We start from the raw sequence: 14,924 nt of genomic DNA on the forward strand, positions 1-14,924 counted from the left end.
CTACGGAGGGATGATGAAGGTGGAGGACAAGTCAGCTGGCCCCAGGAATGTCTTGACAGGCTTCAGAGTGTTTGGTGGCTGCCAAAGACAGAGGTCAGTTCTCCAGCTGAAATGGAAGTTCTTTAAAAATCTGTATCCAGGGGGCTCCTGGGTGGCTCACTGGGTTAAAGACTCTGCCTTTGGCTCAGGTCATGGTCTCAGGTTCCTGGGATTGAGCCCGGCATTGGGCTCTCTGCTCAGCAGGGAGCCTGCTTTTCCCCCTCTCTCTCTGCCTGCCTTTTGCCCACTTGTGATCTCTCTCTGTCAAATAAATAAATACAGTCTTTAAAAAAAAATCTGTATTCAGATCTTTGGGAATGTCTTCTCCTGCATCCCCAGCAGAGAGGTGACTGCTTCAGTCCCGTTTTTTGTAGACCCACAGAGGCTGCTGACCTCTGAGTGAAGCCTGGGACTGAAGATAAAGGGCGTACGTGCTAGCGTACAAATGGAAGCATAGGCCGCTTCATGTCTTCCTTTCTTTTCTGCCCCCCGCCCCGCAAAGCCAGCACCCTCCCTGTACCCTTCTGTCTGGCAAACTGAATGGCTTCAGCGACAAGACCTGTGCATACTGACGTTTGGAGGTGTCCCAGTGAAATGGGACTGGGCATGTCTGACCATCACGTGCAGAAGCCCATCTGTCAGCAGACCTGGCACCCAGGCCTGCTTTTTTAGTGCCTTATTCTTAAATATGAAGGAGCGGCCAGGGATCACCCGAGAGAGGAGGAAAGCCTCCAAAGTGAGAGAGACCCAAAACAATCAGCCAACAAACAAAAAAGGAGACAAGTGTAAGAACCAAGACAAGGAAAGAGCAACATACTCCCTTCCCGCCCCCTTCCCAGGTTAAAAAAATTAAAAATCAGGAGAGTAAAAGATGTGTCATTAAAAGAAAGGACAGAGTAGTAGGACAGAAGGGTTGAGAACAAGGAAGAGCTCTTGGAAGTTTAAAAATACGATAGTTGGGGGGGAAAAATCCATGGACAGGTTGGACTGTAAAATTGAAGAGTGTTAGGGCAGGGGACTGTCATTTTAAAAATCTAAATGTGTCTAAATTGTTCCGTGTGTGAGTATTTAGTACTCCTTTTTAACTGTAGGCATCTACCATGTTGTTAAGCGTAAGGATGATACTCATTGTGGATTACTTTTGTTGGGGAAGACGCTGGGGTTGGTTTCACATCGGCTCTTCTTGAACAAATAATGCCTGGTGGGGATTTTGGAGCCTTGGGCCTGTGTCTGGTATTCTGGACGGTAGAACAGTAGATGTTGTTTACAGCCTTTCGCAAAATTGGCAGTGTTTCTTGGGGGTAGAACACAGGCTCTGGGGTTTGCTGACCCTGCTCAAATCCAGCTCTGCCGCCAAATGTGTGGTGTTGCTCGAATCACTTCATCTCTCTGATTCTCGTTTTCTTGCTCTATAATAAGGGCATGGACATACCCGTGCGTCTCACCTGTGTCATAGGGCTGTGACGATGAAGGGATAAGAGCTCTAAAGCACCTACAAGTGTGCAGCGTGTACTATGTGCTCATTTAAAGAAGCCAGTGTTGAGCCCACCAAGCAGATGGGCGGATATGTGTAGATGGGGGAAAAGAGCGTGTGTTTAAAGAGTAACAACCCACCAGTAGTGATGGAACAAACAGGCTGTCCTAAGCTGCTAATGTCACTTCCCAGACTGAAGGACTCTTGTTTCCGAGAGTCTCACATCCGCGTCCCCAGGGCCCCTCCTTGGACCTGGCACTAGAAACTGCAGAGAATGAATGAACGAACCCCTTGGTCATGACTCTGATGTGCAGTGCTGTCCCCCAGCGCTGGCACCGCTGCCACTTCCGATCATTAAAGCCAGCGTGTTAGTGTGTTTGTAAGTGTATAGGAAGTGAAGTTTTCAGAAACTTAAATGTCGTATTTCAATTACAGGCGTCAATTAGCAAGGTAAAAGTGACAGAACCATGGCTCAGTTTCCAACACCTTTTGGAGGTAAGTTTTCAGACATTTCTCTCTTTTAATGTATTCGAGACCTTTTTCTTTTTTCTTCCCTTTTCTTTTTTTTTTTAAGTAGCCTCCATGCCCACTGACCCTGAGATCAAGAGTCACATACTCTATCGGCTAAGGTAGCCAGGTGCCCTGAGACCCTTTTTTTTTTTTTTAAAGATTTTATTTATTTATTTGACAGAGAGAGATCACAAGTAGGCAGAGAGGCAAGCAGAGAGAGAGAGGAGGAAGCAGGCTCCCCGCCAAGCAGAGAGCCCGATGCGGGACTCGATTCCAGGACCCTGGGATCATGACCTGAGCCGAAGGCAGAGGCTTAAACCACTGAGCCACCCAGGTGCTCCTCTTTTTTTTTTTTTTTTAAGATTTTACTTGTTTAGGGCCGCCTGGGTGGCTCAGTGGGTTAAAGTTTCTGCCTTCAGCTCGGGTCATGATCTCAGGGTCCTGGGATGGAGCCCCACATAGGGCTCTCTGCTCGGCGGGGAGCCTGCTTCCCTCCTCTCTCTCTGCCTGCCTCTCTGCCTACTTGCGATCTCTGTCTGTCAAATAAATAAAATATTTTTAAAAAAAGATTTTATTTTTTATTTGAGAGAGGGATAGCGAGAGAGAGCAGAGCAGGAGGGAGGGGCAGAGAGAAGCAGACTCCCCACACAGCAGGACTCAGGACTCTATCCCGGCACCCCAGGGTCACCACCTGAGCCCAAGGCAGATGCTTAACCCACTGAGCCAGCCAGGTGCTCCTCTGAACCCTATTTTTAATATTGTTTCTTCTGGATTCCTTGGAAGCAACTCCCGGGCATCATTTCAGATCATCCACAAATATTTTAGCATGTGTTTCTGAATGATAAGAACGCTTTCAAAGACATAACTATGATACCATTGTCATACCTATAAAATTCATGATAATTCGTTAATAACCTCATCTATCAAGGCAGTGTTAGAATTTCCCTGACAGTCTTCAGACCTTTTTTTGTTATGGGTTTGTTGGTTCACATCAGGGTCCAGACATAGCTCTCAGTTCACGTGTCCCCTCTGCCTTTCACTGTTTTCTCTTCACAGTTGTATTCATCCAAGTGACTGGGTCATTTATTCTGTACTTTTCCCAAAACCCAAATTGGAAGCAGGACATTTTTGTTTGTTTTACTTTATTTGCTTAAAACATATGAATCTGCATAAAGTGGGGTTTTTGTTTGTTTTTTAGGTAATATTCCCAATATTATGATGAAAGTGGTAAATATTAGTTTTGCTTACTGGCCTGGTTTTTATTTTGTTTTGTTTTGTTTAAAGAGAGGTTGCCGTTATTATGGCTTCCTTTTGGCAACTGTCTGACCAGTCATGAGGAGAGTGAGGCACGAATCACCACCCCTGATCACATCCGTTGAAGTCCCTGCAGATTTCCAGTACAGAACCCTCTAAACTCTTTTTTTTGTCCCTCTTCTTAGTTACTGGGCAGGTTTGTGTTTTGTTGTGTTTTTGCTTTTGCTTCAGTTTATCGTTCTAGGGACGATTTCAACAGGGCAGGAGGAATTGTGGGATTCCAAGGCCTCTGAGTGAAGGGATCATATCTGTTTCAGTCACTTCAGTGTCTCTGATGCCCGACACAGTGCCTGGCACATAGGAAGTGGCCAGTAATTATGTTTCCGGCGACTGACTGGATCCCACCCTTCCTGTCACTGTCCGGCCAGACAGCGTAGAGAGGGGAGGTGTGACATTCAGACATTTTGCTTTTGTGCCAGTCACATTCGTATTTTGTATGAACATACATATTGCCTGTTCTCACCTTTTGGGAGCATCTGAACGTGTGACGGTCTTCCGTCTATGTAAGCTAAAATTATTTTGAAGACACTGAGGAGACCTACGACGAAAGTGAGGAAGATCTCAGAAGTGAAGGGGCGTCTGGTCCGTCTTAGAGCTGACATTGAAGGAGAACCCAAATCCCCTTCCCTTCAGTTTGCCTTTGTCTTTTTCCAGGATACCCGTTTTCAAACACGTCTTTGTTGCGGTATAGTTTACATAGCATGAAATTCACCCGTTTTAACTGTACGATGCGGTGACTTTTCGTTACTTTACAGAGTTGTGTAATCATCACTACAATCCAGTATTTCAATATTTTTGTCACTCCAAAAAGATTTTCAGGGAATCATTTGCGATATGAATTATGAAACTCCGCTTTGTGCGTAACTTTCTCGTGACATTTAAAACACCTGAAAATATTGTTTTAAATTGGTTTGTTGCTTGAGTTTATGTAAATAAATGACTATTAACTTATGTCTTTTTTTAAAATTTTTTTTTTTTTAAGATTTTTATTTATTTATTTATTTGACAGAGAGAGATCACAAGTAGACAGAGAGGCAGGCAGAGAGAAGAGAGGGAAGCAGGCTCACTGCTGAGCAGAGAGCCCGATGCGGGACTCGATCCCAGGACCCTGAGATCATGACCTGAGCCGAAGGCAGCGACTTAACCCACTGAGCCACCCAGGCGCCCCTTAACTTATGTCTTATACAGTCCTGCTAGCTATAAGATTATAGGACAAGATGCGCCTGGGTGGCTCAGTGGGTTAAAGCCTCTGCCTTCGGCTCGGGTCATGGTCCCGGGGTCCTGGGATCGAGCCCCGCATCGGGCTCTCTGCTGCGCAGGGAGCCTGCTTCCTCCTCTCTCTCTGCCTGCCTCTCTGCCTAGTTGTGATTTCTCTCTGTCAAATAAATAAAATATTTAAAAAAAAAAAAAAAAAAAAAAAAAAAAAAAAAAAAAAAAAAAAAAAAGAATTTGTCCCAGTATCTTTCTTATTTTGGCCTGTTTTCATTTTCTAACTTATATGCATAACTTCCAAGGATAAAGAGACGTTAATTAACGAGATTATTATTATTATTATTTTTAAAGATTTTATTTATTTATTTGGCAGACAGAGATCACAAGTAGGCAGAGAGGCAGACAGAGAGAGGAAGGGAAGCAGGCTCCCTGCTGAGCAGAGACCACAATGTGGGGCTCGATCCCATGACCCCGGGATCATGACCTGAGGGGAAGGCAGAGGCTTTAACCCACTGAGCCACCCAGGCGCCCCAATTAATGAGATTATTGATAACATAATGGGAAAGAATCTGGAAGTACGAGGGCAATAGTGCATGTGAGCACTTTGGTATTCTTTTTGCATTGAATAATTTGTCTTTTCTTTGGGTTCCAGGCAGCCTGGATATTTGGGCCATAACTGTAGAGGAAAGAGCGAAGCATGATCAGCAGTTCCATAGTTTAAAGCCAATATCTGGATTTATTACTGGTAATTGGAATCCATATTTTTACATTTTTATTTATCATTAGTGCTTCTGTCTGTGGAAAATCTGTTATGCAAAGCTAAGGTGGGCACATATGACCCAGGGGACATCTGCCTTTGTCTTGGGCCTGTATTTTTTCAGTTGCTTTTCCTCTACTGCATTCAAACCTGTTTGCACCCCTTTGTGGATGTCAAGCCACTTGTTTTGGGCTTATCACTGATGGGAATTGGTAAAGGTCAGTGAACCACATTCTCTTAAGTAGTAAAGCGGTGTAAAATGCTTGTTTAATTTTGGTCTCGAACTGGTTTGGGAAATGTAACTAAATGAACAGATTCTGAATATTTAAAAAAACAACAATAACAGAATTCTCTTAGTGCTGTATCCCTAAAGTTCCTTTTGTACTTTGTTTTTTCTTTCTTTTCTTTTTTTCCCTAAATATTTACCTATTTCTTTATTTACGTGCTCATGAGGGAGGGAGGGGGGAAGAGGAGAGAGTGGGACAAGCAGACTCTGTGCTGAGCACGGAGCCTGACGTGGTGGCTGATCTCAGGACCCTGAGATCATGACCCCAGCTGAAACCAAAAGTCAGTTGTTGAATCGACTGAGCCCCCCAGGTGCCCCTGAGTTTCCTCTTATCTTTTCTATTAGGTTAATCTTTTGGAGATAGCTTTAGGAAAAATGGGATCTGGATTTCCTGGGGACTTGTGTGTGTGTGTGTGTGTGTGTGTGTGTGTGTGTGTGTGTGTGTATCACAGTTCTCTTTAAACTATTAATTATTAATTGTTGATGTGACTCTTGTAATCATTTTTACTTTTTCCCCATAAATATACCAGAAGCACCAACCATTTGGCATGTAGATAATAGGAGTCACAGGGAACTTAAAAAGGAGAAGTGTGGGTCATTGGTTTCCCGGGGATTCCTTCCGGTAGATGGGCTTTGTCGTATGTGTAGCTGTCCCAGCTTACTTAATAGCAGATTAAAGTGGACAGTCTATGCCTACACTTATTAGGCCCTTTTTTGACATGAATTTTTAAAGCGTTAGGTTCTAAAGTCAGTGGATTCGTCAGTCTGATGGATTCATTTTACCGTTGCTTATACACTTACCATTTGGCTTTTAGCATATGTTTAAGTCAGTATTTGCAGAATTACTAGTCTCTTATTTTTGCAATTTTCCTGTAAGAAGATATCTGTCAGCTGTTTTTTCTGAAACTTTTTCTATTTCATTTACAGGTGATCAAGCTAGAAACTTTTTTTTTCAGTCTGGGTTACCTCAACCTGTTTTAGCACAGATATGGTAAGTTGGAACGTCACAGAAGCAGAAGGAGGTAAAATAAAATATTCCAGTAATATGACTTCTTTAGATCTCAAAGGAAACAAAAATCTCAAATCTGACATACTCTACAACTTCTTACCAGGGAGTACTTCTGAAAAGTATCTTTTCCTATGGAACATTAAAAGGAAAAGGGATGACATTTGTAGGATAACGCTGTCAAAAAACTGAACTTCCAGTGGAGAAATTTACATTTTGATATTTTCTCATGAATTTGTTCTAGCTTTATCCCCATCGCCCATACTCAGTCCGAATGTCCCACATTTCTTGCTCTCTTGTGCAGTGGTTCTCTTTCACGACCACAAGGTAAGGAAAATATTTGAGGGCCAGTAGTGAAACAGCCTTAACTTGTATTTATGACAGTGTTGTACAAGGTCAATGCATAATAAATACTGTTGAATTCCTTGATTAACTATCACAATATAAGCATTCAGTCCTTTGAACGTACAGTACAGAAAGGGACAATAAAAAAGAGCGGCAAATATTTTGGATTTTGGAGTTATGACTTTGGTCACGCCATGCTGAGGTCTGTTGCAAGAAGTCCCGTTTTCCTCGCACTGTGCAGTCTCGCAGTTCATACCTCATTTCCAGGCTTTACTGGTGGTGTGGGGGTGGCTCGCTGTGTAGTAGAAAGATGACAGGATTTGTAGTCACTCACCTGTATTTGAATCCCAGCTGCACCACATTCGGTCTTCATCATTTGAGCATGTATTCACCCTTTCTGACCTCTGTTTTTTAATCTAGAAAATGGGCAGATGTATTTTCCTAACAGGATTGTTGAAAAAAAATCAGTATATAAAGGACTGTATAAAACGCTGTAGATAAGGGACTTAGTGTGGGGCCCAGCATGTAATAGACCCTCAAAACAAAACCCAAAGTGGTACCGCTGTCATCATCAGGGACTGGGGAGTCCCCATAACTAAATTGTCCATCTCATTGGCTGTCCCCTGAAATGATCAACCTTTCATTTTTTTTAAGATTTTATTCATTTGGCAGAGAGAGAGATCACAAGGAGGCAGAGAGACAGGCAGAGAGAGGGGAAGCAGGCTCCCCACTGAGCAGAGAGCCTGATGCTGGGCTCGATCCCAGGACCCTGAGATCATGACCTGAGCCGAAGGCAGAGGCTTAACCCACTGAGTCACCCGGGCGCCCCATGATTGACCTTTCTTAACAATATAATGGAAATTAATAAAGATTGACTAGTCCCTTGTGGCCTTCAAGCAGAGTCTGCAGAATGTGGTCCAAGCTTGATGACCAGTGTTAGCAGTATGAAAATCATTTACTGTGTTCTGAAGAGCAAAACTCTCATGGGAAATACAGATATATTTGTACACAGATAAATTGGAATTGAAACTGAACGATCCCAGACTCCTGTGCTTTTTTGGGTGTCTGCTTCATGTTCCCTTTCCTGGTTGTCAGCACACTGGCTGCCAGACCGTCTCTTCCAGTTGGTGAGCTGCTTCTGTGATGCCCTTCTAGCTCTTCTGATCCACTTCGAGCTGGGAGAGGCACATAACCCAGGGTTTTGGAATTGCTTTTAAAATAAAGGGGTGGGATGGTGGGGGGCAGGGGAGCGAGAACTCATGCTCATGTGAGCATAGGGGCGCTGACCTGGCAGTTAAGTGCCTGAGTTAAATCCGAGAGACACGTGACATTCGTGTTCACTGTGAAGAAGCTTTCTTTTGCTCTGCGTTCTGGCGTATGATTGTCTTTCGCACCAGCAGTCAGGGTCACTCACTAGCACCTTCCTTTCGCAGGCATTACATCTTCCCTTGAATTCTGCTTTTATGTCATATTCCCAATCTATGAATATTCATTCGAGAAGCAGTTTTATGATGCATATCTGCTTCTGGAAAATCTCCCTTAACATTTATTCATTCAGCAGTGGAAAAATACTTATTGAATGTCTTCTGTGGGGCAGTGACTATTGTAGGTGCTCGGGATGCAGCAGTGGACAGAACAGACAAAACCCATGCTTTCATAGAAATTGCAGTTTGGTGAAAGGGTATACTTAAGAGCAGTATAAAAATTGTCACATGATAATAAGCGTAATGGAAAAATAAAGCATCATCTAGTACATTTCGCTTTTTTTTCCCCTCTAAAAAAATTTTTTTTTTAAGATTTTCTTCATTTATTTGACAGAGAGATCATCACAAGTAGGCAGAGAAGCACTCAGAGAGAGGAGGAAGCAGTCTCCCTGCTGAGCAGAGAGCCCGATTCGGGGCTCTATCCCAGAGCCCTGAGATCACGACCTGAGCCATGCAGGCGCCCCAGAGTTAGGCTTTTAAATGTATAAATAATAACAGCTGATCCAGTTGAAATAGTTTTCACTCCCTGTCTCTGTGCTCATCCTATGTTCTCTTACGGTTTTTCTGGTGGGGTCCCAGGGAAGGCCAGTGACCCTTTTGGTAGAAGGAGGGTTGGGTTGGAGTCTGAAGGTTTGGGCAGTCCCTTTTGTCAGTCGTGTGGGGAAGAAGAAAGTACTGGATTGAGAGGTAGGGACTGTAATCATCTCTGTCTCTCTGGGCATTATTTTCCTTGCTGTGGATCTCAGTGCGAATCCATGAGTGATACATGTGTTATACACCTGGACGGTTTTTGTTCCAGGTGCAAGCTGTATTCCAGTTAGCTAGTTTGGAACATTGATCTCTCCCTCTCTATTTTTTTATGTGGGCTCCTGTGCAGGGCTTGAAGTCATGACCCTGAGATCAAGACCCGAGCAGAGATCAAGAGTTGGAAGCTTAACCAGGCTACGCCACCCAGGCTCCCCTAGTTTGAGAACTTTTAAACTGTAACCTACTAATTCTTTGGGGCTGCTTATCTTTCCAGTCCGCTTTCTAGTTAATACTACAGGAAAACCTGAATTTCCAGAGGATGGAGTCAAGTCAGTGTGTGTAATGCCAAAGCGTAACAGTGGCCAAAGATGGTATAACTTCCTAGAAATTGTCTTACTAATAAGGAACCGAAAGGAAACTGGCAAATAATCCTGTATCCTTTTGGCAACTTAGGATACTTAAAGTTGTTCCAGCCTTGGCCTAGTGTGCAGAGGGAAAAGAAGGAAGCAGAGGGGGGTGGACAGGAGCCTTGTGGGTCCAGGAAATAAAGTGGCTGAATGAAGAAGGCTTTGGCATCAGAGGCAGTAAGGGGCCACAGAAACAGAGATTAGGGCCTTCTAAGGAGAGAAATGAGGTGAAGGGAGGCCCACCTGGGCATGGGCCCTGAGACAGAAGGCAGGATCCAGAGACATAAAGGCAAATACGAGAACAGCTTGGCGATCTGCCCAAGGGTGGGGCGTGGGTGTTGGCCACCAGCTGTATAGCATCTAGTTTCTTAGAACACTTCTGTGCATAGGGCAGAAGAACCTTCAGCCCTCAACAAGATCAATTTGCCAGACTCATCCCCCTCCCCAAAAAGGCGTCCTGGACTCTTGTTCCCCTTGCCTCCATCCCTCATCGCCCCCATCCTCAGTGCAGGGCATCAGGCATCTGTCCAGCTGCTGGGAGCCACGCTTGGTTCCTCTCTTTTCCTCATCCTACGCCTTCAACACATCTTTTGTTTCCATTTACAGACTCTCTCCCCATTCTGGCCATTTCTTTCTGTCTCCATTGCTACTGTCCACTGGAGTCTTTCTCACACTTCCCTCTTTAGATTTCATTCTCCGTACAGGTCCCACACTCTCTTTGGGAAAAGTAAATTCATACTAAGCTCCCCCTGGAGAAGAAAACCCAGTCCTGTCTAGGCTCCAAGTCCCAATCCTAGCTGACCCTCATCTCTTTTCCTCTTCTCTTATTTTGTACGTCTCTCTTCCTCAATTTCTGTATCCCAGTTTCACTGACCTTCTCTCTGTTGAAATGGACCGGGTTCCTCCTTGCCTCTGGGGCATCGCACTTGGTATTTCCTCCTCCGGTAATCTGTAATGCAGCTCGCTGGCTGATTACCCTTCTGGTTTCAGAGAAGTACCTCCTGACCACTCTCGCAGAGTAGTTCCCTCTGCCCACCTGCTCCTACCACACGCTTCCCTTTTTTATTCGCTTTAGGGATCTCCTTTTTTTTGTGAATTGTGGACTTAATTCTATTTCTGAGTACGGCACACAGGAACAAGGTTCCAAAATGGGAACTTGTACCAAAATGGCATGGCGAGGCACTTTGTCCCTGTGCCCTGAATTAGTTTCTTATCATCCTTCTGGAAAACACAGCAGCTTCATAATACCTCATGAGTGTATCTATATTTTAATTATTTCCTCTTCCTTCTTATCTTAAAGGTTACCGGTTACCACCTTTAAATGTTCTTTTGTTCCTTGCTTTTCTCACTTAGCACATTCTGGAAATCACTGGTATCATTCCCTAGAGATGCCTTTCTCTGTTTGTTTGTTTTTTTCCCCTACAGTTACATAGTACTCATTGTAGAAGATACACCTCAGTATATCCAACCAGTCTCGTGTGTGTGTGTGTGTGTGTGTGTGTGTGTGTGTGTGTGTGTGTTAGTTATTTCTAATAATGTAACAGTGAATGAGCTAAAGCATAAATATTTTTATGTTGTTGGTGTATCTTCAGAGTAAATTCCTATGAGTGCATTTGTGAGGTCCAAGGGTAAGCACACGGAGAGTCCTGTAGATGTTGCCAGATTGCCCTTCATTTGGAGTTTTAGCACTTTTTCCTACCTCCAGGGCAGGAGAGGGATACGTGGTTTGTTTTTTCCTTTTTCCTTACGGTGTCAGCATACCTGTGGTCCCCTTCTCATCTCAGCCCGGCCTCTTGCAGGGCTGTGTGCTATGTATTTAAGATGAGTTCGTTTTTAAGAGTCACAAACAGCTATTGTTTGACCTAAGCTTGTTTTTTGCATATGTATTTTTTCGCTTTGGAAGTTTTGTGAATTTAATTTTCGGATTCTTAGGCTTTTAGTTCATCTTTCAGGGGGATTATTAGAAATGAGTGTACTGTAAATGGGAGATGAAAGTGGATGGCAGAGTTGAGGTGGGTTTTTTTTTTTTTTTGCAGAGAAACCTTCAGAAATAGAATTTCAGGTCTTCCAGAATTCCAGCTTTTTCACTGGGGAAGGGGGGTGGGGGAAAAGCTGAGCTTAGTAGAAATAACTGCTGTGTTTGCATAAAACCCTTTGAGTTATCTCTACCAGTGAGTCCCAACACTTACATTCTGTTAGTTGAGGAGAAAAAGGTTTTAAGAAAAAATCACGCAAGATTCTCCAAAAACTGGGATTGTGGTGGGTGGCTTAAAGTCAAGCACCAGGAACTTGAGAATTACATGTCTCCTCTCCTCTCCCACTGAGATATTCAGTGGAAGGCTTTTAGAAACATGACATTCTTCTAATTAAACTCTTATGGTACTGGTCTCTTCTCCTCCAACTAGTCGTTATTCCCACATTGGATATTTGTTTCTCCTTAGAAAAATGTGTTTGGGGGGCTGCCATGTTGGGGATAGGGAGTGAGAATCTATCTGCTTCCTTTTTTTGTTGTTGTTGTTTTTTTTTAAGTGTGCATGTTGATGTTGATTGTTGGCAAGTTTTTTCTTTTCCCTGAGAACCATCTAATATAGCTGAGTATCTTTTTAGAAAAATTTAACAAAAGAAGGAAGGTTGATCCTCTCATTTCACATATTTAACTTCCTTTATAAAACCTGAAAGATAGTCACAAAAATAAGACAACCAGAGACAGTCTCAATTATGACTATAGATGCAAAAATCAAAACAAAATATTAGCAAATAGAACTCCACAATATATTTAAAATTATGACCAACTTGAGTTTATGCCATGAGTACAAGTTTGGTGCAGAATTAAGGCATTCTCTCAGTATTACAGCAACAGATAAAAGGATCAGCAGATGCTGAGTAGGCATTTGATGTTAAAAAAAAATAATACACACACACACACACACAGACACACACACACACCATATCTAATATGTAGAAAGGGAACTTTTTAAATATGTCGGGTTACTTTCTAAAGATCGTTACCAAAATTTACTATAAACAGTGAAACACTACAGCCCTTTCACTGAAACCCAGAACTTAGCAAGATGCTCACACATTCATTGATGTCTTATACTCAGTAAGACCAATCAAAAAAAAGGAAGTGTATAAGTATTGGAAATGAAAGTTAACTCTTTTTAGCTAGTTATGTAATAGTATACTTAGCTAACCTAAGCAATTGTAGTTTAAAAAAATAATATTTGTAGAAGTTTGATAAGATATTTGAATACAGCACAAATGATTATTAAAAGTGAAATTTTTCTGTGTTGGAAGTAAGCACCAAAATATGGAAACAGGGAAGTGTTCCATTTAAAATAGTGATGGTATGGGGGCGCCTGGGTGGCTCAGTGGGTTAAAGCCACTGCCTTTGGCTCCGGTCATGATCTCAGAGTCCTGGGATCGAGCCCCGAATCAGGCTCTCTGCTCAGCGGGGAGCCTGCTTCCCCCTCTCTCTGCCTGCCCCTCTGCCTACTTGTGATCTCTCTCTGTCAAATAAATAAATAAAATCTTAAAAACAAAAAGAAAATAAAGTAGTGATGGTATGATAAAACTGCTAAGAATAGGGGCGCCTGGGTGGCTCAGTGGGTTAAGCCTCTGCCTTTGGCTCGGGTCATGATCTCAGGGTCCTGGAATTGAGCCCCGCATCGGGCTCTCTGCTCAGCGGGGAGCCTGCTACCCCTCTCTCTCTCTCTGCCTGCCTCTGCCTACTTGTGATCTCTCTCTCTCTCTCTCTGTTAAATAAATAAATAAAATCTTAAAAAAAATTCCTAAGAATATATTTAATAAGAAAAGTAACTAGGTTGCCTGGGTGGCTCTGTCAGGTATAAGCGTCTGACTCTTGGTTTCGGATCAGCTCATGATCTCAGGGTTGTGGGATCAAGCCCTGCATGGGACTCTGGGCTCAGTGTAGAGCCTGCTTGAGATTCTCTCTCTCCTTCTGTCTCTGCCCCTTCCCCTGTTTGTGTTCTCTTTCTCAATCAATCAATCAAATCTTTTTAAAAATTATAAAAAGTAATTGCTTACATGAAGTGTGATCAATCCTTTTTATTTTATTTTTTAAGATATTTTATTTATTTATTTGACAGAGAGAAAGATCACAAGTAGGCAGAGAGGAAGGGAGAGAGAGAGGGGAAAGCAGGCTCCCTACTGAGCAGAGAGCCTGATGCGGGGTTTGATCCCAGGACCCTGAGATCATGACCTGAGCTGAAGGCAGAGGCTTAACCCACTGAGCCACCCAGGCACCCCTGATCAATCCTTTTTAAAAACAGAGTTATTTTTCATTTATTTTAGAGAGAGGCAGAGAGAGAATGTGGAGGGGCAGGGACAGAGGGAGATTGAGAGAGAAAATCTCAAGCAGGCTCCTTGCTAAGTAGGGAGTCCCACACGGGGCTCCATCCCACGACCCTGAGATCATGACCTGAGTCAAAATCAAGAGTCTGGTGCTTAACTGACAGTTAAGTGACTTACCCACCCAGGTGCCCCCAAAGTGACCTAATCTTATTAAAGGAAATGTTTGTAAATTTGAACAGATGGACATGCTCTTGTCTTCGGTGGGCATTTTAATGCAGTTGCAGCTTGGTTCCCAGTAGGGATGTTTGTAGAATAGATCAATGATCTTAAAATTCATAGGGAAGAAAACAAACATCTGTGAATAGCCAAACAAAATCTTTTTTTAAAGATTTATTTGTTTATTTGGGAGAGACAGAGTGAGAGTAGAGAGCGAGTGGGGGAAGGAGCAGAGGGAGAAGGACATGCAGACACTGAGCTGAGTGGGGAGCCCAACGTGGCGCGTCATCCCACGCCCTGAGATCATGATCTGAGCCAAAATCCAGACTCAGACACTTAACCGACTGAGCCACCCAAGCACCCCAAGAAAGGAAAAGTCTTGCCAGATACCAGACTGTACCACGGAGCAAGTATGATCAGATCACTGTCCTATTGAACTGGGAATTATTAATCCAGAAATAGGTATCACTTCATATGATTATTTAATATACAACAAAAATATTTTTTAGTCCGTGAGAAGAGTCTGGATTTGTTCATAAAAGTTGTGTTATAATATTAGTTTCAAGCGTGTAACAGTGCCTGACATTTATGAGTCTGTTACCGTTTAATTTTGTTTGTTCATTTTGTTTTTTGGATTCCACGTGTAAGTGAAATCATATGGTATAAAAACAGAATTTCTTACAGTAAAGATAAGCACAGACCAATGATAAATTTTAAAAACTCAACAATTGACGGATAAAATTGACAGCAAAGATGTAACATACAGCAATCTCTTACAAACTGACAAGAAAAAGACATGTAGTCCGTCAGAAA

At 43.0% G+C, this 14,924-nt stretch overlaps 1 protein-coding gene across 11 annotated transcripts in view; it reads left to right on the forward strand.

The window, feature by feature from the left end:
• The window catches only part of ITSN1 (intersectin 1), a 212,285-nt gene that overhangs the window by 66,074 nt on the left and 131,287 nt on the right, over positions 1-14,924 (forward strand). For all 11 annotated transcript variants that reach the window (XM_046002823.1, XM_046002821.1, XM_046002820.1 and 8 more), the window contains 3 exons: positions 1,949-2,008; positions 5,202-5,294; positions 6,520-6,583. In XM_046002823.1, coding sequence (XP_045858779.1) covers positions 1,981-2,008; positions 5,202-5,294; positions 6,520-6,583 — 185 coding nt within the window. In that variant the 5' untranslated portion in view covers positions 1,949-1,980. The remainder of the gene's footprint in view (positions 1-1,948; positions 2,009-5,201; positions 5,295-6,519; positions 6,584-14,924) is intronic.

Source organism: Meles meles, chromosome 4 (assembly GCF_922984935.1).
Source record: "Meles meles chromosome 4, mMelMel3.1 paternal haplotype, whole genome shotgun sequence".
Taxonomy (NCBI): Eukaryota; Metazoa; Chordata; class Mammalia; order Carnivora; family Mustelidae; genus Meles; species Meles meles.